Source organism: Lepidochelys olivacea, assembly GCF_965140295.1.
Source record: "Lepidochelys olivacea isolate rLepOli2 genome assembly, chromosome: 9".
NCBI classification, from domain to species: Eukaryota; Metazoa; Chordata; order Testudines; family Cheloniidae; genus Lepidochelys; species Lepidochelys olivacea.
Genome location: NC_140419.1, coordinates 7,401,748 through 7,424,380, shown reverse-complemented (window position 1 = coordinate 7,424,380; position 22,633 = coordinate 7,401,748). Strand labels below are relative to the sequence as shown.

General features: G+C 61.3%; 1 protein-coding gene across 2 annotated transcripts in view; it reads left to right on the top strand.

The window, feature by feature from the left end:
* Nucleotides 1-8,161: 8,161 nt before the first annotated feature.
* Nucleotides 8,162-22,633, top strand: part of LOC311526100 (solute carrier family 12 member 9-like) — a 51,152-nt gene continuing 36,680 nt past the window's right edge. Inside the window, exons 1-4 of one of the 2 annotated variants that reach the window (XM_084638800.1) lie at nt 8,162-8,403; nt 19,288-19,422; nt 20,104-20,241; nt 21,340-21,633. In XM_084638800.1, the coding sequence (XP_084494926.1) occupies nt 8,235-8,403; nt 19,288-19,422; nt 20,104-20,241; nt 21,340-21,633 (736 nt within the window). In that variant the 5' untranslated portion in view covers nt 8,162-8,234. The remainder of the gene's footprint in view (nt 8,404-19,287; nt 19,423-20,103; nt 20,242-21,339; nt 21,634-22,633) is intronic. The other variant, XM_084638801.1, reaches the window with a different exon arrangement.

The following is a 22,633-nucleotide window of genomic DNA, read 5'->3' as shown; positions in this document are numbered from 1 at the left end:
GCAGGGAACCTAAATACCTAAATGCCTTGGGAGACAGGCCAGTCCTTGCGTACAGACAGCCCCCCAACCTGGAGCAAATACTCACCAGCAACCACACACCAGAACCACTAACCCAGGGACCTATCCTTGCAACAAAGCCCATTGCCGACTGTGCCCACATATCTATTCAAGTGACACCATCAAAGAACCTAATCACATCAGCCACGCCATCAGGGGCTCGTTCACCTGCACATCTACCAATGTGATATATGCCATCATGTGCCAGCAATGCCCCTCTGCCATGTACATTGGCCAAACCGGACAGTCTCTACGCAAAAGAATAAATGGACACAAATCTGACATCAGGAATCATAACATTCAAAAACCGGTAGGAGAACACTTCAACCTCTCTGGCCACTCAGTAAAAGATTTAAGGGTGGTAATTCTGCAACCGAAAAGCTTCAAAAACAGACTCCAACGAGAAACTGCTGAGCTTGAATTAATATGCAGACTAGATCCCATTAACTTCGGTTTGAATACAGACTGGGAGTGGCTGGGTCATTACACACATTGAATCTATCTCACACCTTCTTGTCAACTGTCTAAATGGGCCATCTTGATTATCACTACAAAAGTTTTTTTCTCCTGCTGATAATAGCTCATCTTAATTAATTAGCCTCTTATAGTTTGTATGGCAACTTCCACCTTCTCTGTATGTGTATATATATATATATATCTTCTTACTATATGTTCCATTCTATGGACCCAATGAAGTGGGCTGTAGCTCACGAAAGCTTATGCTCTAATAAATTTGTTAGTCTCTAAGGTCACAAGTACTCCTGGTTTTGTTTTGGGTTTTTTTTGTAGATACCAAATGGTTACCCCCGTTAAAGGCAGGGGCGCGGGGGATAGATACCAACCCCAGTGCCTTTGAACAGCTTGTGATCTGAACCAGGTAGACCCTGCGGCTCGGCTCCGCTGTCTCACCCCTTAGTCGGTCCCAAACCCGGAGAGGCGGATGGACGGAGTTGATATTGGGGACTCCAAAGGGCTCAGCAAGGTGCCGCTGCTGACCCTGAGGCTCATAGGAAGAGGTTTTGGGGTGTGCAAAAGACCTAGGGTGTGACCCACGCTGCTGGGAGAATCTCTCTAAGAATGGGGTACGGGTGCTGGGGTGACTATGCGGGAGGATTTGTATAACCCGGGGGGGGTTGGAACAACTCTGAGATCCGTCCCCATGTGCTTAGTGGGCAGGGAGCCTGGGGATCTGTGTATCGCTGGCCGGTTGGCAGAGTTTGTGGGCAGTAGGTCCGGGGAGGAGAGACCCAAAGGGGACTGGCCTGAGAAGGGGAGCCAATGGAGGTATCCCAGAAGTGGGACTTGGGTGAACCCAAAGTGGGGAAGCGGCCAACGTGAGCAGATTCCCCCAAGGGACCTCCAACCCCTGCGGTGGAATATCTGTAGGAAGCCAGAGTGTACGTGGGCAAAAGGCCCATGGGTGGATGACGTGAGGCTGGCCCGAGATAGAGGGATTAACTGGGGGGCGCAGGGGGTGGCAGACAGGCTCCTGGCACCAGCACACGCCCGTCACATAGGGCTCTCTGGGGCTCAGCCTCACCTGACCCCCGGTGGGAGTGGACGGTGGTGGCCAATGGGGAGCCACCCAGGGGGGCGGAGAGATTCTGGGACGGAAAGACCCCTTGTCACGCCTCTGGTCCAAATACGGAGCCACTTGCCCTGCCCAGGGCCCAGCTCGCTGTGCGGACCCAGGAAGGGCCGGGGTGGCTGGGAGCCGGGGTTCTCCTGGGGATCGGCTTTGACATCCCGCTGGACTGCATCATGCCGAGACAAAGTTCAGTCCCTGCTTCTGCGCCACCGGGCTCAGCCTGCAGGCATGGGTGGAGATGCAGAGCTGGGCTGGCAGGGAGAGGGAGGGGTTCTCCCCCCCCCTTCCGCCACCCTGCTCCGGCTTGCACCACCAAGGAAAGGCTGCTCAGCAGGAGAGGCCTTCCTGGCTTGTAACCAGACACCTGGGGCCCCACCCCTCTCCACATGAGTCACACCGGCTCAGGCTGTACTTCCCGGAAGCCTGGTGCCAGGGAGTTAGCGCCCCGGCTGAGCATGGGGAGACCCAGGCAGGGCAGGACCCAGCCCAGTTTCAAACCCAAAGGTTTGGGGGGGTGGCAAAAAGGCAAAACTCCTCATGTGCCCCCTGCTTGTGCCGTCGAACAGTCCCGAGCTGAGGGAGGCCGGGACGCTGCTCTGAACTGGGCATTGCCAACTGGCCGTTTGATTGATTAGCAGCCGTGCTGTAAGGATCTCAGAAGTGCCTGGTAGGACGGCCACCAAGAGATGGGACAGGTGCTGTGGCATCTCTGGATAACACTGGTGGGGGTGGACTTCTGTAGGGTAAAGCCACCCTGCTCAGTGCGGCCTCGAAGGGGAAAGAGATGGGATGAAGGGGGAATTTCTGTAATATGTTTCTGAAGCCTGTGTGTGCCTCAGTCTCCCCTGTATGTGGTTTGTTACCTAGTTGGGGGGGGGGGTGCTCTCTGCAGAGGCTCAGAGACTTGGGTGAATGGCTCCTGGCTGTGTGGACCTTTGACCCCATATCAATGGAGCGTTTGAGAAGACAAAGGCAAACCCAATCACGGGGACTTTGATACCAACACCAAGCCTGGTATTTGCCCAGCTGGGGAACGAAGGCTGGGGGCGGGGGGCGAGATGGAAGTTAAGTGTGGGGAGCTGTCTGGGCTCACACCTGAACAGGGACACAGAGAGGTCACCGGCGGGAGGGCTGGGGTTCTGGCTGACCAGGATGGGCCAGGCTGTAACCGTCTTTTCTCTGGGCTCACCAAGGCCGCCCTGTGCTGTGTCCTTTGACTAATAAACCCGTCTGGGTACCAGCGCTGGGTGCTGGCGGAGGGCTGCGTTGCCCCCTGACTTTGTACAGGTCTCCCTCAGGGCTCTGCCTCAGTGGGGCTGGCTGAGCCGAGCTCACATGGGAAGCAGGGGGGCTGCAGGCCCAGGCCCAGCCTAAGGAGGCGGTGAAGCCGTGGGGCTCACCATGGAGGAAGGTGAGATCCCTCGAGGGTCTGGAACAGGGGGCCTCCCAGAGACTGTTCCGAAGCTGGGCCCATGGCCCCGATCCTGTGGGTCTGTAACAGAGGGCTATGCAGGTTCTGCCCTATGCTTCTCTTTCCCTGCCTCCCCGGACACGTGACACCCAAGAGTGGGCAGCCGTGGGGCAGCCTCTGGCAGGCAGTGTGTGCAGAGAGCTGCCTTCCTGGCCAGCCCAGGTGATGCCATCTCCCCCACACCTCTGCTCGCTGGCAGGGCCCGGATCCCACCGACAGCCAGACGCGTTCCTCTCCCGCAGCCTTCCTCTCCCCAGCGATGGGCAGGTGCAGAGCCGAAATGCACCACAGCCATCGTGCCCTTTGCTCCCGTGGGGCCCCTGCCGAAGGCCCCCAGAAGTCCCGCGAGACAGGCTGGTCCGTACCACGGCTCGCGCTGGGCAGAGGGAGCGGGCTGAGTGCCGGGCCCCGGATCTGAGAGGTCAGCTGGCAGAGCCAGGCAGTGCTGTGCGTGAAGGCCTGATGGTCCCCAGGGCAGGTTCTGGGCGCACTGGGCAGGCTGCCTGCAGCACCCCCTTTGGCTGTGCCTGAAGGGAGACATGACCCATCCTGCTCCCTGTGGTGGTGGTGGGGACCGTGGCATTCACGACAGGGGGATGGCTAGTTATATTGGGGGATCACGAGAGATCACAGGTGCCTCCAGCCCTTCCTGGGGCAGGGATGTCACCCAAGCTGCTGTATAAGAGTCTCCTCTTGCCCAGGGCTGGCCACTGCGGGGGAAGGAAGCAGAAGCCAGGAGGCGTTTGGAGCAGAGTTTGCAGCCTCGGAAAGGTTTGGCTTGTGCTTCTGAGTCTGTGAGCGCAGGAATTGCAGAAATCGACCCCCAGCCCTCGCCGGCAGAGGCAGGGATCCTCCTGGGGGGTCTGCAGAGCCTGTGGCCAGCCAGCAGCTGCCCCACGGAGTCAGGGGGGGATGTGCCCAGGGAGCCTCCTGGAGGGCAGCTTGGCAGCTGGGAAGAGAGGTGATGCCACCGCATGCCACCAAGGCCTTGTCCCTTCCCCTTCCACCTGATCCCAGCCCGCCCCCGCCACCTGGGCATGGGTGAGGCATTCTGGATTTGGACTGGCTGGGCCCCCTTGCAGTCAGGTCTTCACCTGACCCTTCCCTCAGCCATGCTCTGAGGTCCACAGGTGGTCCGGGCCCTTCCATTAGTGAATTGAGCGCTGCACACCCAACATGTGCCAGCAGGAGAGGCCATTTAGAGAACGGAGCCCGGCGGGGTCCCAGGGGCCCCCTGCCAGCATATGACATGCCCCCACAAGAGCAGGGGATGCACAGGACTGGCAGGGGCATGCACCACCTGCAGGGCCCTGCACTCTTAGAGAGGGAGCTTTGTGCCACCTGCAGGGCCCTTGGCATCTGTGGTCCAACAGCCCTTGCAGCACGGGGGGCAATGCCCTGACAACAGCGCCCCCGGAGCCCAGGGGGCGGGAGGGCACCAGCACACACACAGAGTGGCAGGGATTCCCCGGAGCTTTCTCCACTGACCCCACAGCCATAGGGCAGTGGCCTGCATTTCAGGCTCAGCCCTGCTTCCGTGGGACCTGGGGGAGGTCGGCAAGCCGGGCGCAGTGTTTCCGAGCCGACCCTGGGCCACGGAGGGGTTATCGCTGCCGGGTTCTTGCAGGGCGGTGGCTGGAGGAGTCGATGCAGCGGGAACGATCTGCACTACTTTCAGGCATGATACGCATGGCAGCGACTGACGGGCCCGGGCACTGCTCGGGTTCAGGGGCTCCTGGGGCAGGGCAGGTGCCACGGAGCTGCCTGGGATGCAATGACAGTGGGTGCCCCCAGGACTGAACCACCCACACCCAACAACAGGAGCGTGTGAACTCAGCCTGGGGCTGCGGGGGCGGGGAGGGGGGCAAGGGACAGGGGAGGTGTCCGGTGGCTGGAATAAGTGGTGGCTTAGCCAGGATCCCTGCTCTGGCTTGAAAAGGCTGCCAGGCCTTGCTGAGGTGCACTGGTCCCTGAAGAGTGGCAATGCCTCTGAGCAGAGTCTGTCTCAGGTGGGCTCCCTGGGCCGTGTCGGAGGTGGCGAGGCCGTGTGGCCTGTCCTCGCAGAAGAGTGGGAGCCTGCGGGGGGTCTGGCACGCTGAAGGGGCTCCTCTCAGAGATGGGGGAAAAGCTGGGGCATAGCACCGATCCTGTGGATCCGTGGCAAGCTCCCGGCTGCAGCTGCCTGGAGCCCGCTGGAGTCGCAGGGGGGATACAAAGACAGCCAGAGCTTGGCGGGGTCGGTTCCTGTGGAGCTTTGGGCGTGACTGAACCCTGGCCTGCGCTGGCAGGAGCCTAGCTCAGCTGGGTGGTCCTGGCCCTGGTCTGGCTGCTGTGCACTGGGCCGGCCTGCCGCAGGGCTGGGGCCTCCCACTCCCTCCTCCCGCTGCAGGAGACTTCCCGTGCCCGCGGGCCCCTCGCCCAGGGGGCTGCAGCGCTGCTGTGCCCGGCGTGAAGGTTGGGCCCCACAGCGAGGGGGCTGGAGGCTGGCCGCCTGACACTGAGGGGGCTCTGCTCTGCCTGGGCCCCGGGCTGCTGGCTGAGTTTTATTGTCTGGTTTAACAGTCTTTTTATTTTCTCTGTCTGATTATGATGGTGCCCGGGAGAACTCCACTCTTCCAGGGGCTGCTTAAATCACCCAGTCGGGAAGGGAAGCGGGTGGGCTGGAGGGGAAAGGATGGAAGGGGGGTTGGAGGAGAGAGCATGCGGCAGAAAAGAGGCCAAGGCCGAGAGCGGGGTGGGGTGAGAGGGGGGAGTTCAAGGAGAGAGGAGGGTGTGGCGGGGGTATGTGGGGTGAATGGGGATGCAGGGGGAGCAGAAGGCTACAAGTGCATGAGGATGTGGGGGGCACGGGGTGTATAGGGACATCACGGGAGTGCAGCAGTGTATGGAGGTGAATGGGATGCAGGGCTGTGGGGGTTGAGGGACATGGGGGTTGTGGCTCTGGGAGGTGGAGAGGATGGGTGGGAAAGCGCTGTAAGGGGGACAGGATGTGTATGTAGGGGGGCAGGATGGGATGGGGAGGGATGCAGTGAGGGGGATGGGGCATGGGGGGACAGGGAGGGATGCAGTGAGGGGGGATGAGTGCAGTGAGGGGGATAGGGAGGGATGCAGTGAGGGGGATGGAGCATGGGGGGACAGGGAGGGATGCAGTGAGGGGGGATGAGTGCAGTGAGGGGGATAGGGAGGGATGCAGTGAGGGGGATGGGGGGACGGGGGGGATGCAGTGAGGGGGGATGAGTGCAGTGAGGGGGATAGGGAGGGATGCAGTGAGGGGGATGGGGGGACGGGGAGGGATGCAGTGAGGGGGGATGAGTGCAGTGAGGGGGATAGGGAGGGATGCAGTGAGGGGGATGGGGGGACGGGGAGGGATGCAGTGAGGGGGGATGAGTGCAGTGAGGGGGATAGGGAGGGATGCAGTGAGGGGGATGGGGGGACGGGGGGATGCAGTGAGGGGGGATGAGTGCAGTGAGGGGGATAGGGAGGGATGCAGTGAGGGGGATGGGGGGACGGGGGGATGCAGTGAGGGGGGATGAGTGCAGTGAGGGGGATAGGGAGGGATGCAGTGAGGGGGATGGGGGCATGGGGGATGCAGTGGGGGGATGAGTGCAGTGAGGGGGATAGGGAGGGATGCAGTGAGGGGGGATGAGTGCAGTGAGGGGGATAGGGAGGGATGCAGTGAGGGGGATGGGGGGACGGGGGGACGGGGAGGGATGCAGTGAGGGGGGATGAGTGCAGTGAGGGGGATAGGGAGGGATGCAGTGAGGGGGATGGGGGCATGGGGAGGGATGCAGTGAGGGGGGATGAGTGCAGTGAGGGGGATAGGGAGGGATGCAGTGAGGGGGATGGGGGCATGGGGGGATGCAGTGGGGGGGATGAGTGCAGTGAGGGGGATAGGGAGGGATGCAGTGAGGGGGGATGAGTGCAGTGAGGGGGATAGGGAGGGATGCAGTGAGGGGGATGGGGGCATGGGGAGGGATGCAGTGAGGGGGGATGAGTGCAGTGAGGGGGATAGGGAGGGATGCAGTGAGGGGGATGGGGGCATGGGGGGATGCAGTGGGGGGGATGAGTGCAGTGAGGGGGATAGGGAGGGATGCAGTGAGGGGGGATGAGTGCAGTGAGGGGGATAGGGAGGGATGCAGTGAGGGGGATGGGGGCATGGGGAGGGATGCCGTGAGGGGGGATGAGTGCAGTGAGGGGGATAGGGAGGGATGCAGTGAGGGGGATGAGTGCAGTGAGGGGGATAGGGAGGGATGCAGTGAGGGGGATGGGGGGACGGGGGGATGCAGTGAGGGGGGATGAGTGCAGTGAGGGGGATAGGGAGGGATTCAGTGAGGGGGATGGGGGCATGGGGGATGCAGTGGGGGGATGAGTGCAGTGAGGGGGATAGGGAGGGATGCAGTGAGGGGGGATGAGTGCAGTGAGGGGGATAGGGAGGGATGCAGTGAGGGGGGATGAGTGCAGTGAGGGGGATAGGGAGGGATGCAGTGAGGGGGGATGAGTGCAGTGAGGGGGATAGGGAGGGATGCAGTGAGGGGGATGGGGGCATGGGGGGATGCAGTGGCGGGGATGAGTGCAGTGAGGGGGATAGGGAGGGATGCAGTGAGGGGGGATGAGTGCAGTGAGGGGGATAGGGAGGGATGCAGTGAGGGGGGATGAGTGCAGTGAGGGGGATAGGGAGGGATGCAGTGAGGGGGATGGGGGCATGGGGGGATGCAGTGGCGGGGATGAGTGCAGTGAGGGGGATAGGGAGGGATGCAGTGAGGGGGATGGGGGGACGGGGGGATGCAGTGAGGGGGGATGAGTGCAGTGAGGGGGATAGGGAGGGATGCAGTGAGGGGGATGGGGGCATGGGGGGATGCAGTGGCGGGGATGAGTGCAGTGAGGGGGATAGGGAGGGATGCAGTGAGGGGGATGGGGGCATGGAGGGATGCAGTGGAGGGGAGGTGCCCAGAGCCCGGGGCGGGGCTGCCGGGGCCAGCGGCGGACCCAGGAGGACTGTCCCGGGCCGGGGCCGGGGGCGGAGCGGAGCGGCCGGGCGGGGCTGCCGGGCCGGGCCCGCCCCCGACTCCCCGAGGTGGCCGGGCCGGGCCGGGCGCTGGGGTCGGGCCGGGCGGCGCCATGGCGGGCTCGGAGCGCAGCCCCCTGCTCACCTACCGCCTCTGCAGCAGCACCTCGGTGGAGGAGCCCGGGCCGGCGGCGCGGGGCTCCCGCAAGCTCCGCACCTTCCTGGGCGTGGTGGTGCCCACCCTGCTCTCCATGTTCAGCGTGGTGCTGTTCCTGCGGCTCGGTGAGTCGGGCAGCCCCCCAGCCGGCCCCCCAGGGACCGCCCAGCCCGGCCCCCCAGGATCCCCCCCAGCCGGCCCCCCAGGATCCCTCCCAGCCCGGCTCCCCAGGGACTCCTCAGCCCGGCCCCCCAGGGACCCCTCAGCCTCCCCCCTCCCCAGGGACCCCTCCACCCGGCCCCCCAGGATCCCCCCCAGCCCGGCCCCCCAGGATCCCCCTCAGCCTGGCCCCCCAGGGACCCCTCAGCCTGCCCCCTCCCCAGGGACCCCTCAGCCCGGGCCCCCAGGATCCCCTACCTGGGACCCCCCCCAGCCTGGTCCTCAACCGGGACCCCTCAGCCTGCCTCCCACCTGGGATCCCTGAGGACTCCCAGGGGTACCCCAACCCTTGCCCCCAGTGACCCCCCCAACACCCAAACCTGCATCCAACTTCAGCCCCCCAGTGACCTTCCACCCCCTAACCCAGCCAGCCAACCATGACCCTCACACCAGATCTCCCCTAGCCTGGCCCCCCAGTAACCAGCCCCCAAACCTGGCACTCCAGTAACCACCCCCTGAAGCTATTCTATTGCCCTTATCCTCCTGATCCTCTTATACCCTGGGACCTAACTTCTCTCAGCCCCCCTTCCTGCCATGGGCTGTCCTGGGGTTACTGGGCATGAGGGTGCCAGTATCCTCACACCTGCCCCACAGCCCCTCACGAACTCCCCAGTTCATCTCCACACAGCTCTGAACCCGCTCATCCCACCCAGCTCCTGTAACCCCCACTAACTTCCCATCGCCTACAGCTCCCCACTGTCCTACCATCCCCCCAACCCCTCCCCCACCATCCCCAGCCCCGCCCTCCGTCCACATCCCCAAACCTGGTCTAGCAGCACCCCGATATCCCTGGCACCCTGTCCAAATCAGCGGCCTGTGTCCAGTGTTCTGGATCGCCAAAGATCCTGCCTCAAGCCCAGGCCCTGTAAGACTAAGGTGCCTTTTCCCAGAGTTTGAGGAGCAAGTTTTAGCGGCTGGGAAAATAAAGCCCAGAGCCCGCAATGGTCCAGGTGTGAGCTGCCCGGCTCTGCAGAGTTCCCTTGTGCCACCCGGCAGGTGAATGTTGGGCTCCTGCTGGAGGAAAGCCCCCGGTTGTGTTCATGAACGGTGGGTGGGCACAGGCAGAACCTGCTGGAGACAGAGCCTGAAATGGCTCCCAAAGCTGGTGGCTGGGGAACTGCTGCCTGCTTGCGGTTGGGCTCCACCTTCCTAGTACAAATACAAACCAGAACTGAGAAAAGACAAAGCGCCAGAAACTTGGGTTTGTCCGGGGGGGCTGGGCTGAAATGAGCGAGCAGCACCCTTTGGAGCCTCTCCAGCTGGGCATGTGGAAGTAAAACTGCTTTTCAGTTGCACTTTCTGGCTCCTGGGTGTGGTTCTCGTGAAGTTTGAGGCTCAGGGACCTGCTGTGAACTTCTGCTCCCAGCCCTTAACGTCTAACTGTGTCGTCACGGAAACCCCAGCCTGGCATCTCTGTGCCATTTTCTCTTTGTCTCCCCCTTGGTCTGGTGGATGCCCGTAGTTGGCGGTCATGAACCGCGATCCTGGGTTGGCATGTGGGATGCCCCTGACAAGGGCAAAGACCCACCGGCCTAGTGCGATCCCCTCTCAGGGAGTATCCGCCTCACATCTGTTGGGACCTCAGGGATGCCCAAAGGTGTTTCACTCCTGCTAGGAGTGGTTCTTGGCCCCTGGCGCTATGGGAGAGCGATCTGGAGTCTGTCCTCTGGTAGCAGGGTCATCAGCTAAGGTGTTGCGGACCCCTGAGCCTGTGCAAATTCAGTCGCTGGATTGGGGTGTAAACCAAGACGTGTGGCTGGATTCTGTCTCCCACCTCCCCCCCCACCCCCGAAGACAATGGGGGATGGCATGGGTGTAACCAAGGGCAGAATCGATCCTGCAGGATCTGTTCAGTGGGTGACGCTGCCCCAGCCAGAGGGAGCCCAGCGTGACTCTGGGAGCCCAGGCTGGGTTTGCAGGGCTGACTGTTCGAGAAAACATCCCTTTGCCTCTCACCTGAGCCAATCTCCTCCAGATGGATTGTGACACAGTGAGCCTGAACCCACAATGGCTTACGTACAGACAAGCTGCTGGATCCGGTTCCCCTGCCCCAGCGGACTCCTCCCCAAATTCACTTGGCTGAAATCCAGCCTCCTGTATTTCTCACCCCTTCTGGACCTGTCTGCCTCCAGAGATCCGGGGCTGCTGCCCCACTTCTGGTTCTTCCAAGCTGTGCTGCGAATCATTCCCTTCCGTGCCCCCTCCCTGCTCTGCCAGGCCGGTCAGCCAGCACTGCTGCCCCTGACTCCTCCTAGCCTCGCTGTCTCCATTCATGTACACCCAGGGCTTCGCTCCACCATGGGGTTTGACAGATGCCCACTGGCAGGAGCCCCAGTGCCAGGCCCCATCCACTTCTGGCATCTTTAACACCATGTCAGCTACTGGAGCCTTAGCTAGACTATAGAATCCTGGAATATCAGGATCGGAAGGGACCTCAGGAGGTCATCTAGTCCAACCCCCTGCTCAAAGCAGGACCAATCCCCAATTAAATCATCCCAGCCAGGGCTTTGTCAAGCCTAACCTTTAAAACCTCTGCGGAAGGAGATTCTACCACCTCCCTAGGTAACGCATCCCAGTGCTTCACCACCCTCCTAGTGAAATAGTGTTTCCTAATATCCAACCTAGACCTCCCCCACTGCAACGTGAGACCGTTACTCCTTGTCCTGTCATCTGCTACCACTGAGAACAGTCTAGATCCATCCTCTTTGGAACCCCCTTTCAGGTAGTTGAAAGCAGCTATCAAATCCCCCCTCATTCTTCTCTTCTGCAGACTAAATAACCACAGTTCCTTCAACCTCTCCTCATAAGTCCAGTGCTCCAGCCCCCTAATCGTTTTTGTTGTCCTCTGCTGGACTCTTTCCAATTTTTCCACATCCTTCTTGTAGTGTGGGGCCCAGAACTGGACACAGTACTCCAGATGAGGCCTCACCAATGCTGAATAGAGGGGAATGATCATGTCCCTCAATTTGCTGGCAATGCCCCTACTTATACAGCCCAAAATGCTGTTAGCCTTAGGCTAAGGCTTGATCCTCTGGTAGCACCTCCGTCTAAGGGTGTGTCTGTACCACGGTTGCTGGGATGGGTGGGGGTTCATCTATCTAGCTTGGATATTGGAGCAGAGAAGCCATAGCAGTGTGTGGTTTGGGGTGGACTGTACCGTGCAGAGCCCTGGGTAACTTCTCACCGAGCTGCCGCAGCTTTGCCACTGTTTGTACACCCGCTAGCTGGATTAAAGCCATTTTGGGTACATCTAACTTGAGCTGCCCCGGGACTGCTGTGCGGGCACACCCTAGCAAACTCCGGCCTTCCCCAGTGCCGAGGAGTTCTTCCAAAACGCTGGGACAGTTTTAGCCTGTGTTCTCACCCCGTGCTGAGTCTTGGATTGGTAGGAAAACCCAGGCAGATGCAAGAGTAAATCCTGCTGGCCAGGCAACCTGCAATTCTGTTTACTTCTCTATTACTGTAACTGCAGCCAAGCCAACACTGAATGGCGAAGGGTTTTACGCTCTGAGTCCTGCGAGATCCACTTCTCTGGGGTTCGCAAAAAGAAAAGGAGTACTTGTGGCACCTTAGAAACTAACCAATTTATTTGAGCATGAGCTTTCGTGAGCTACAGCTCACTTCATCGGATGCATACCGTGGAAACTGCAGCAGACTTTATATATACACAGAGAATATGAAACTATACCTCCTCCCACCCCACTGTCCTGCTGGTAATAGCTTATCTAAAGTGATCATCAGGTTGGGCCATTTCCAGCACAAATCCAGGTTTTCTCACCCTCCCCCTTCCCCCCCCCCCTTCTCCTTCATTTAGGTTCCTTAATCTGTCGTTTTGTGAGTGCCTGTCAAGCGCGTCCCACCAATAATTATTAAAGCCCAACTTGGGAAATTTCTGCCCTGGCTTATGACCAAAGGGAAGCTTGCTGTGGCCGGGGCAGGCCTGAGCCTCCAGCTTCTGCAGAACAGAAGCCTTAGAAGCTAGTTTCTAGCCTGTATGGTGGGAACAGCCATGTGCATGTGACTGGAGTGGGCTCCAGGGTGTGAAATTCGCCAGTTTCACACTGCTGCACTGGGGGAAGCCCTGCAAGTTACCAGCACTGGGTCACCTTCATGCTGCTCCTTGGGGAGCTGTGAGCCCGGCTGCAGAGATGCCAGGGGCTGATTTTGCAGCAGTGGCCTCTTCTTTTGGGACCCCCAGGGCCTGTCTCTGATCTTGCCTGCCCCAGCCATGTAGCGGAACAGTCCCATTGGCTTCTGTGAGTTGTTCCTGGCTCCTACTGGTGTAACTGAGTGGAGGAGGAGCGGGCCCACAGTGCCAGCTTGTCAGAGGTGCCGAGCGCTTCCTGCTCCCTCTGGGCCTGCTTTGATGGGCACCGGTGACAGTCAGGCCCTTGTGTCTGAAGCTGGGCACCCAGAAGGGGAGCTCCTCCCCCCCCCGATTAGATGCTGCATCTTGAAGTTTGATCTTGTGGCTTTGGGGGTGCAGAAGGAACTGGGGAGGAGGGGGAGATGGGGATGGTGCCTCAGCAGGGTGTAGCCCCTGGATGCTGTGGGCCGTGCCTCGCCCCGGCTTTGCCTTCTGGCAAACAGGATTCACGTCTGTTAAATTCGTCAAGCCATGTGCATCAAAGCCTTAAGTACAAGGGAGGTCAGTGTACTTGGCAAGACCATCTGCCGCCCTGCATCCTGGGATGGCAACACGGAGCGCTCACCATCCTGTGTGTCGGTTCCAGGAGGATGGGAGCCAGCTCCTTCACCATGGGGCTTTGTCACTGTGGAGCTCTTCCGTACGTGCAGGAGCCTGGCTGAGGTAGCCTTCAGGGTGAGGCGCAATGGCCTGCTGCTTCCCCTTCGGGGGATGTGGGTTTCCTGTCTGGTTCGCTTCCTGCATCTGCCCGGCTGCCTGAGCCCGGCGTGACTTGGATTTTAGTTCCATCATCTCCCCAGCTTGGGAGAACCTTTCTAGTGAAGCGCAGTGGCCTTACGTCCTCCGTCCCGGTGCTCCCTGTCTATCCAGGCAGCCGGCTGATGTGGCGGTAATGGGCATTAAGAGGGGGCAACACGCAGGAAAAGGAGAGATCTAAGCTGCCGATTGCTCTGCACTGTCTTGCTCTGTTCCCCGGCCATGGAGGGATAAAGCTGTCCTGACTGTCAGGCACCCCCCCATTCCATCACTTCCCAAGCCGGCTCCCTCCCACCCCTCTGCAAGGTCTCCTCTGAGTCCCCGCTGCTGGCGTGCCTGGGGCTCTATGGGCCATTAGAGTGCCCAGCCCTAAGAAGGTCACAGTCTACTTAGCAGGATACCAGAACATGCTTGGGGAGGGGAGCCCTGCTCTTGGGCGGTGCAGGTCTTGCAGCGTGGCTCGTTTGGCCTGTTCGGTAACTGGTCCATGGCCCCTGATGACTTCCTGGGGGTGGCAAGGATAAAACTCAGCTTCCCCTGCTCCAGAAGCTCTGTCCTCTGCCTCTGGAGCAAAGGGAGAGTCTCTGGGAGCGGCGTGGGGCCTATGACGCCACTCCTGTGTGCAGTTCTGAGTCCATCCAGCAGAGGGCAGTGGTGCTCTCTCTCTCACACTGATCATGGCAACAGGTGGCCTGGACATGGCACTTTACAGCCTATGTTGCGCAAACAGTAACTACACACGCACCTGCCCAGAGAACCAGGCCAGTGCATTGCCAGGCCGCCCTGGCTAGGCCAGGCCTCTGTCACAGCTCACATTCCTCTCCCAGGTGTCAGATCTGAAACTGGGGAATTACTCCTGGGAGAAGCATCCTGGCCGGGGCCAGTTGGGTGGGGGAGCGATCCTGGCCCAATTTGGGGGGGGGGAGGGAGTGATCCTGGCCCAGTTTGGGGTTGGTGGGAGGGAGGGAGGGAGTTATCCCAGACCCCATGGAGAGGACCCAACTGAACTGGTCTCTCCTCTCCATGATGTCTCTGAGTTCTTGCTGACTATCCGTGCAGAAATGACGTGGCCCAGGCAGGCCATCTCCCCTCCCGCCACCCCTTTTCTCTTCCGCTCCTTGGCCCAGGTGCCCAGCATGGCCGTGGCCTCTCTTCCTGGCTGGAGTCTCCAGGCCCTTTCCTGGGGGTGGGTGTGATTCGCCTGGATCCCTTGGCAGACTGGGTAGCCCTGGGCTGTGGGAACAGGGCTGTCAGCAGAGGCTCACCCTGCCTAGCGCCTTCCATCTGGGGCCTGCGCAGGCTGCGGGGGTCTCGGGCGCTCGGCGGAGTCCCCGCGATCCCTCAAACTGCCCTGCCCAGGCCCCACCTTCCCAGTGGGTGTTTACAGTCAGTGCTGCCGGATCAATTTCCCCTCTGCACCGGCCTTTGGGGACGACTCCCCCACGGGAGTCACATACATGTAGAGCATCAGAACGGCCACAGTGGGTCAGCCCAATGGGTCCGTCTAGCCCTGTGTCCTGTCCTCCAGCAGAGGCCGGTGCCAGATGCTTCAGAGGGAGAGAACAGAACCGGGCAATGATCGACTGACCCGTCCCCTGTCGCCCTCACCCAGCTTCTGGCAATCAGAGGCTAGGGACACCCGGAGCATGGAGTTACCTCCCTGCCTATCCTGTCTAACAGCCATTGATGGACCTATCCTCCAGGAACTTATCTAGTTTTTGTTTTTGTTTTTTTGAACCATGCTATACTTTTGGCCTTCACAGCATCCCCTGGCAGTGAGTTCCACAGGTTGACTGTGTGATGTTTGACGAAATACTTCCTTTTGGTTGTTTGAAACCTGCTGCCTATTAATTTCATTGGGTCAGCCCTGGTTCTTGTGTTATGAGAAGGAGAAAATAACCCTTCCTTGTTTACTAAGAGGGTCTGGGCGCAGGCAGCCACAAGCATTGTAAACCTGCCTTTCAGAGCTGCACCGTCAAACACCCTGTCTCACCTGGCGCAGCGCCATAGCCACGCTCAGCGGGGTTGCAGCCAAGATCCCCCAAAAGGTGCCTGGAAGTTAGAGCTGTCTCTCTCCTCTGGCCTGCCCCTGGGGTGGATTTGTGCTGGGGACACCCTGTCACGGAGTCCATGGGCGATGCTCTGGAACTGCTCCCCATGAAGCCAGTCAGGACTCTGGGGAAGTCTCCTTTCTGTGAGCAGCCTGTCTTCAGCACACCCAGCTTCCACCTTCCTGGGTCTGACCTCAGAGCATTCAGCATCCTCTGCCCCTCAGTGCGCTTCCCACAGCGAGTCCGTCCAGGCAGGGTACGGGGGAAGCCAGAGGGTCCTGCACCCCAACTTCGCAGTCAGACGTGACTCTCAGTCAGCCAGTAAAACAGAGGTTTATTAGACGATAAGGTTTATTAGGAACATGGTCTAAAACAGAGCTTGCAGGTGCAGAGAACGGGACCCCTCAGCTGGGTCCATTTTGGGGGGCAGTGAGCCAGACAACCACGTCTGTACTTCACTCCATGTCTCCAGCCAGCCCCAAACTGAAACTCCCTCCAGCCCCTCCTCCCCTGGGCTTTGTCCCTTTCCCGGGCCAGGAAGTCACCTGATTCCTTTGTTCTCCAACCCTTTAGCTCTCACCTTGCAGGGGGAAGGGCCAGGCCATCAGTTGCCAGGAAACAGGGTGTCGGCCATTCTCTGTGTCCAGACCCCTGCACACATCTGTCCTCTAGGGCTCTGCAGTGATCATACACCCTTACCCCACCACCCAGACACTCAAGAGCTGTATAGGGGAAACTGAGGCACTCCCACACTATTCAGAGGAAACATTTAAGAACAGTCCCACTTCGTCACACGCCCGTCCCGTCTCCATGCGGTGGGTCACGGTGCCTGTCCCTTTTGCCCACTCTCATATGGGGGCTCATTATGCAGGTAGCTTATTGGTGCGTAGTTAAAGCTGACAGGGTGCTGGGTGGGCAGGAGAGGACGTGGCATCACTTGCCCGCTTTGTGCCCGTCTCAGTTCTCTGTGGAACAGGGCCACTTCCTGCATTCCCTGGGATGAGCCTGAGTGCGCCGGGTTCTTTGCATGGCAGCGGTTCTCTTCCGCCCTTTGCTCCATCTGGCGCTGCCTGTGAATGCAGCCTAGGGGCACGTGGTATCTGGCTTTGCCTGGTGCTGTGAGCCGTGGTGCTCTGCCCACATGTGGGACCCAGCGGGACAGTGACCCAAGTCCGGGGAGTCTCACTTTGATGTTCCACCAGAGCAGCTGGATGTTTCCTTGCAGCGATTCCCTCCTGGGCAGCTGCCCTGTGGTGCCCAGAGGTAGCTGGTACCAGCAGGAGCAGCCGTGGGGCTGCAGGGAGCTGGGCGGGTGTCGTCCTTGCCCAGCGCAGGAAAGCAAAACCTACAAGAGCTGTGTCACGCACTCCCTGGGCGATGCTCTGGAACTGCTCCCTACGAAACCAGTCAGGACTCTGGGGAAGTCTCCTTTCTGGGAGCAGACTATCTGCAGGACACCCAGCTTCCACCTTCCTGGGTCTGACCTCGGAGCATTCAGCATCCTCTGCCCCTCCGTGCGCTTCCCCCAGTGAGTCCGCCCAGGCGGGGTACAGGGGAAGCCAGAGGGTCCTGCCCCCAACTCCGCAGTCAGACGTGACTCTCAGCCAGCCAGTAAAACAGAAGGTTTATTAGACGACAGGAACATGGTCTAACACAGAGCTTGTAGGTGCAGAGAACGGGACCCCTCAGCCGGGTCCATTTTGGGGAGCAGGGAGCCAGACAACCACATCTGCACTTCACTCCATGTCCCCAGCCAGCCCCAAACTGAAACTCTCTCCAGCCCCTTTTCCCCTGGGCTTTCCCCTTTCCCTGGCCAGGAGGTCACCTGACTCCTTTGTTCTCCAACCCTTTAGCTCTCACCTTGCAGGGGGGAAGGGCCCAGGCCATCCGTTGCCAGGAAACAGGGTGTCGGCCATTCTCTGTGTCCAGACCCCTGCACACACCTGCCCTCTAGGGCTCTGCAACGATCATACACCCTTATCCCACCACCTAGATACTTAAGAACTGCATGGAGAAACTGAGGCACCCCCGCGTTATTCAGAGGAACCATTAAGAACAGTAGTACTTGTGGCACCTTAGAGACTAACCAATTTATTTGAGCATAAGCTTTCGTGAGCTACAGCTCACTTCATCGGATGCATACTGTGGAAAATATAGTGGGGAGATTTATGTACATAGAGAACATGAAACAATGGGTGTTACCATACACACTGTAACACAGAGTGATCAGTTAAGGTGAGCTATTACCAGCCGGGGGGAAAACCTTTTGTAGTGATAATCAAGGTGCCCCTCTGCTGTGTACATTGGTCAGGCTGGACAGTCTCTGCGTGAAGGAATGGATGGATGCAAATCAGACGTCAAGAATTATAACATTCAAAAACCAGCTGGAGAACACGTCAGTCTCTCGGGTCGCTCCATTGCAGGCCTAGAGGTGGCAATACTTCAACAGAAAAACTTGGGGACGGACTCCAACAAGAGACTGCTGAATTGCAGTTTTTTGCAAACTGGATACAATTAATTTAGGCTTGAATAGAGACTGGGAGTGGATCGGTCATTACACAAAGTAAAACTATTTCCCTATGTTTATCCCCCGCCCCCCACTGCTCCTTGGATGTTCTTGTCAACTGCTGGAAATGGCCACCTTGATTATCACTACAAAAGGTCGTCGCCCCCCCCCCCCCATACACACACACTCTCCTGCTGGTAATAGCTCACCTTACCTGATCACTCTCCTTACAGTGTGTACGGTAACACCCATTGTTTCATGTTCTCTGTGTATATAAATCTCCTCACTGTATTTTCCACTGAATGCATCCGATGAAGTGAGCTGTAGCTCAGGAAAGCTTATGCTCAAATAAATTGGTTAGTCTCTAAGGTGCCACAAGTACTCCTTTTCTTTTTGCGGATACAGACTAACACGGCTGCTACTCTGAAACCTGTCATTAAGAACAGTCCCACTTCGTCACAAGCTGCGTCTGGGATGGTGAGGGGGGGGGAAGGCTGGCACAATGACGGGAGGAGGATCGGGAGGTGGGGGCAGTGACTGCTTCCTCCCAGCAGCCCCAGATGGAAGCTGCTTCTCCCTCACACCCCTTAGGGGGCCAGGCACTTAGCAGCCACCGAATAGCCATGGTTGAAGCAGAAAGCCCACGGGGGGGGGGGGAGGCCAGATGCCAGTGCCCGTGGGCAGCTTGGTATGCCAGCCTCCCCCAATCGCCCTGAGCTCAGGGAGTGCCCAGGGCATTGTCCCTGCTGGAGGCTGGATTCCTCCCTGCTCCGGCTCTCCCCCTCCCTGGGGACACCATGCCGGGGTAGATGTACAGGGACTCGCCCTGGTGATTTGCTGGTCCCCCCCCAGCCCTTCACTGGCGCTGTACCCCCACCCCCCCATGCTGTCTAAAGGCTCTCCCTGCGCGTGGGGCTGAGCGTTGCTTTAATCCCCCTGGTGCTTCGCTTTAAGCCCCTAGTGCCGCAGCTCGTGGGCTCTGATAACTGCTCTTTTCCCTGGAGCGGAGCTGCTGGCGCAGTATGGCTGGGCCGTTCAGCACAGCGGGGACGGGTGCTCAGGCTCCCAGCACCCCTAGCATCAGGTCCCTAGCGGGTCCCCCACTGGTCTCTAGCTGGAAGGCTGTTCCTACAGTGGGGGAGCAGGCCCATGGGGGGCAGGTTCTTGGGGCGGGAGGACAGATCCCTGGCCTGCCCAAGGCCCCTGCGCCATGTCCCTCACCCTTGCCCCGGGGGGCGGGGGCAGGCTGGGCTGGCCTGGCTTCACAGGGAACTGAGAGGAGGCGGGGGCTCCGTGCCACGTTCCCCTTACTTCCCCCCTCTGCCGGCAGGGTTTGTGGTGGGCCAGGCTGGCTTGTACGAGGCACTGGGCATGTTCGTGGTGGCCTACGTCATCATCGGCATGACGGTGCTGTCGGTGTGCGCCATCTCCACCAATGGGGCGCTGGACGCCGGCGGAGCCTACTGTATCCTTCCCTGGCACCCCCGCCCCGGCGCTGCCTCTCTCTCGGCAGCCCATCCGGCCCAGTTCCCCTTGGTCTGGGTCTGGGGGGCAGCAGCCTGGCCTGGCAGAGCTGGTCCCCTGGCACGTGCTGTGGGGGGCGAGGCCTGGGGTTCTGCAGACAGACTGAAATCCCCACAGCCCGTGCCCCCTGGCTGGCAGCCGTGTGCCCTGGGGTGGGGTCAAGCTGTGCCCGGTTGCCAGCCAGAGGCTTTGCTTCTCTGCACCCACCCCTCTTTCCAGCACGTGCCCCCTTGCCAGCTGGGCGGTGGCCTCAGGCGTCCCCATGGCACTGCGGGGAGGGGAAATCCTCACCAGCTTTAACTGGAAGTGCCTTAGAAAAGGGAAGCTGAGGGCACTGGGCTCCTGCCCTGCTCACTGCAGCCAGCTGGGAGCTGATCCAGGTCGCTAGGAATGTGCCACGCCCAGGGCAGCCGCTGTGCCGGGCACAGGGACACCCCCCCACACACACACTCTGTGCCATGGGCCGGCTCCTGCCGTGGAATCAAGGCCTGTCAGGCTGTTGCCAGCGCCTGGCCCTGCGTGGCCAGCATCTCCCTGGGCTCCCACAGGCCCGGGGGGCTGGGCAGGAGCTGCTGACGCTGGGATCCCCCCGCACCCTTGGTGTTCCTTGACCCCAGCGCAGACATGATCAGCCGTGCGCTTGGCCCCGAGTTTGGGGGCAGCATTGGGATCATGTTCTTCCTGGCCAACGTCTGCGGCAGCGCCCTGTACATCCTGGGGCTGGTGGAGGCCATCGTCGACATCTTCGGGATCCCTCTAGGTAAGTGGGGTCCCCCTTCCCTCCCCACCAACAGCCCAGCTCGGCTGCCCGGTCAATCCCTCCTCCACTGCCTGCCCCAGGATGGGCCCGTCTGATCCTGGCTCCAGCCCCCCCCGTTGTGCCGGTGCCCAGGGTGGGTGGGCGGGCTGGAGGCAGTGCTCCCCCACCCAGAGCTGAGGTAGGGGCATCGCCTGGGGTTCATGGGCCTGCAGAGCTACTCCTTGGTTTGGGGGCTGCAGTTCCCCACGTAGCCAGAGAGGGAGCCAGGGAGTGGGCGAGGCTGCTGTTAGACCCCAGGAGACTGCCCGCGAACCACCCTGCAGGGAGGGGACCTTGCGCGAACGGTGAAAGCAGGGGTCTTGGACGCCTGGGTCCCTGCCCGCCTCTGTCATTGGCTCCCTCCCTGACTTTGGGCAAGGCCCTGCCTTGCTCTGTGCCTCAGTTTCCCCTGCTGTTACAAAGAGGGCTTGTCCGGCCTTACCTGCAGGCGCCTGTGGGGTTCTGTCCATGCATGGTGTACGGGGGGAGCAGCCCGGGGAGCCGGGCATGGCAGGGCAGCCGTGGGGCTGCCAAAGCCGGGGACTACGCTGCGTAGGGCTGAGCGCCACCTGCTGGTGCTATTGGCAGCGACAGTGCTGTGCTGGGTGTGGATGGCTGCCATCCCCATGGCCCCTGGACTCCAGCTACCCCTCACGTGGCCCACGGAGGTGCAGGAAGGCCCCTGGCAGCTGCCTGCCGATTCCCCTCCTGGCTGCACCAGCCCTCCAGCTGCTCTCTCTGATCAGCCCCATTGGCACAGGGATGTGGGGCAGGGGGAGGAGAAAGGTTAATGCCCCAAGGAGCCTGCCACTCCCAGGTAGGAATGCCCCCCCCAACCCGGGTTACCTACCTGTGCCGGGGCAGTGATGGCCCTCTTGAAGCAGGGGTGAAGGTAACCCCCACCCTGGCATGCCCAGGGCTCAGGCTGGCATGGATTGGCTCCCCCATTGGCAGCCCCAGCACAAGCCTGCGCTCCCGTCCCAAGGCAGGGGATGTGTGGGGAGCTGCCCCCATGCCATGCCCACTCTGGGCCCCTTAACCCGCCCCATCTCCCGGCAGGTCAGACCATGGGCAGCGGCTTCCAGGTCCTGCCCCGCAGCTACTGGTACGAGCTGCTCTACGGCACGGCCCTGCTGCTGGTCTGCCTGCTGGTCTGCCTGGTGGGTGCCTCCATCTACGCCAAGGCCACCTTCCTCATCTTCCTCATCGTCATGCTGGTGCTGGTCACCGTCTTCGTCAGCTTCTTCGCCGTGGGCCCCACCGTGGTGCCGCTGCCTCAGGGCAACGGCTCGCTGGCTGTCAATGGCTCCTTCACCGGCTTCCGGCTTGCCACCCTGCGGGGCAACCTGGCAGGTGGGCACCGTCCGGCTCTGCCCTCAGCCCGGCAACCCCTCGCCTGGCCTGCCTGCCCAGACTGCCCAACGCCGCCCGGCAACCCCTCGCCCAGCCTGCCCGACCCGACCGCCCCGCGCCCGACGCTGCCCGGCAACCCCTCACCCGGCCTGCCCGACCCGACCGCCCCGCGCCCGACGCTGCCCGGCAACCCCTCGCCCGGCCTGCCCGACCCGACCGCCCCGCGCCCAACCCTGCCCGGCAACCCCTCGCCCGGCCTGCCCGACCTGACCGCCCCGCGCCCGACCCTGCCCGGCAACCCCTCTCCCGGCCTGCCCGACCCGACCGCCCCGCGCCCAACGGTGCCTGGCAACCCCTCGCCCGGCCTGCCCGACCCGACCGCCCCGCGCCCGACCCTGCCCGGCAACCCCTCGCCCGGCCTGCCCGACCCGACTGCCCCGTGCCTGACCCTGCCCGGCAACCCCTTGCCCGGCGTACCCAACCCGACCGCCCCGCACCCGATGCTGCCCAGCAACCCCTCGCCCGGCCTGCCCGACCTGACCGCCCCATGCCCATCCCTGCCCGGCAACCCCTCACCCGGCCCGGCCACCACCCGCCCGACCCTGCGTGGCAGCCCCTCACCCAGCCTGCCCGATCCAATCACCCCTCGCCCAGCAACCCCTCACCTGGCCTGCCCGCCCAGACCGCCCCGCGCCCGACAACCCCTCACCCGGCCTGCCCGCCCAGACTGCCCCACGCCCGACAACCCCTTACCCGGCCTGCCTGCCCAGACCGCCCCGCGCCCGACCCTGCCCGACAACCCCTCGCCCGGCCTGCCCGACCCAACCGCCCCGCACCCGACCCTGCCCGACAACCCCTCGCCCGGCCTGCCTGCCCAGACCGCCTCGCGCCCGACCCTGCCCGACAACCCCTCGCCCGGCCTGCCCGACCCAACCGCCCCGCACCCGACCCTGCCCGACAACCCCTCGCCCGGCCTGCCCGACCCGACCGCCCCGTGCCC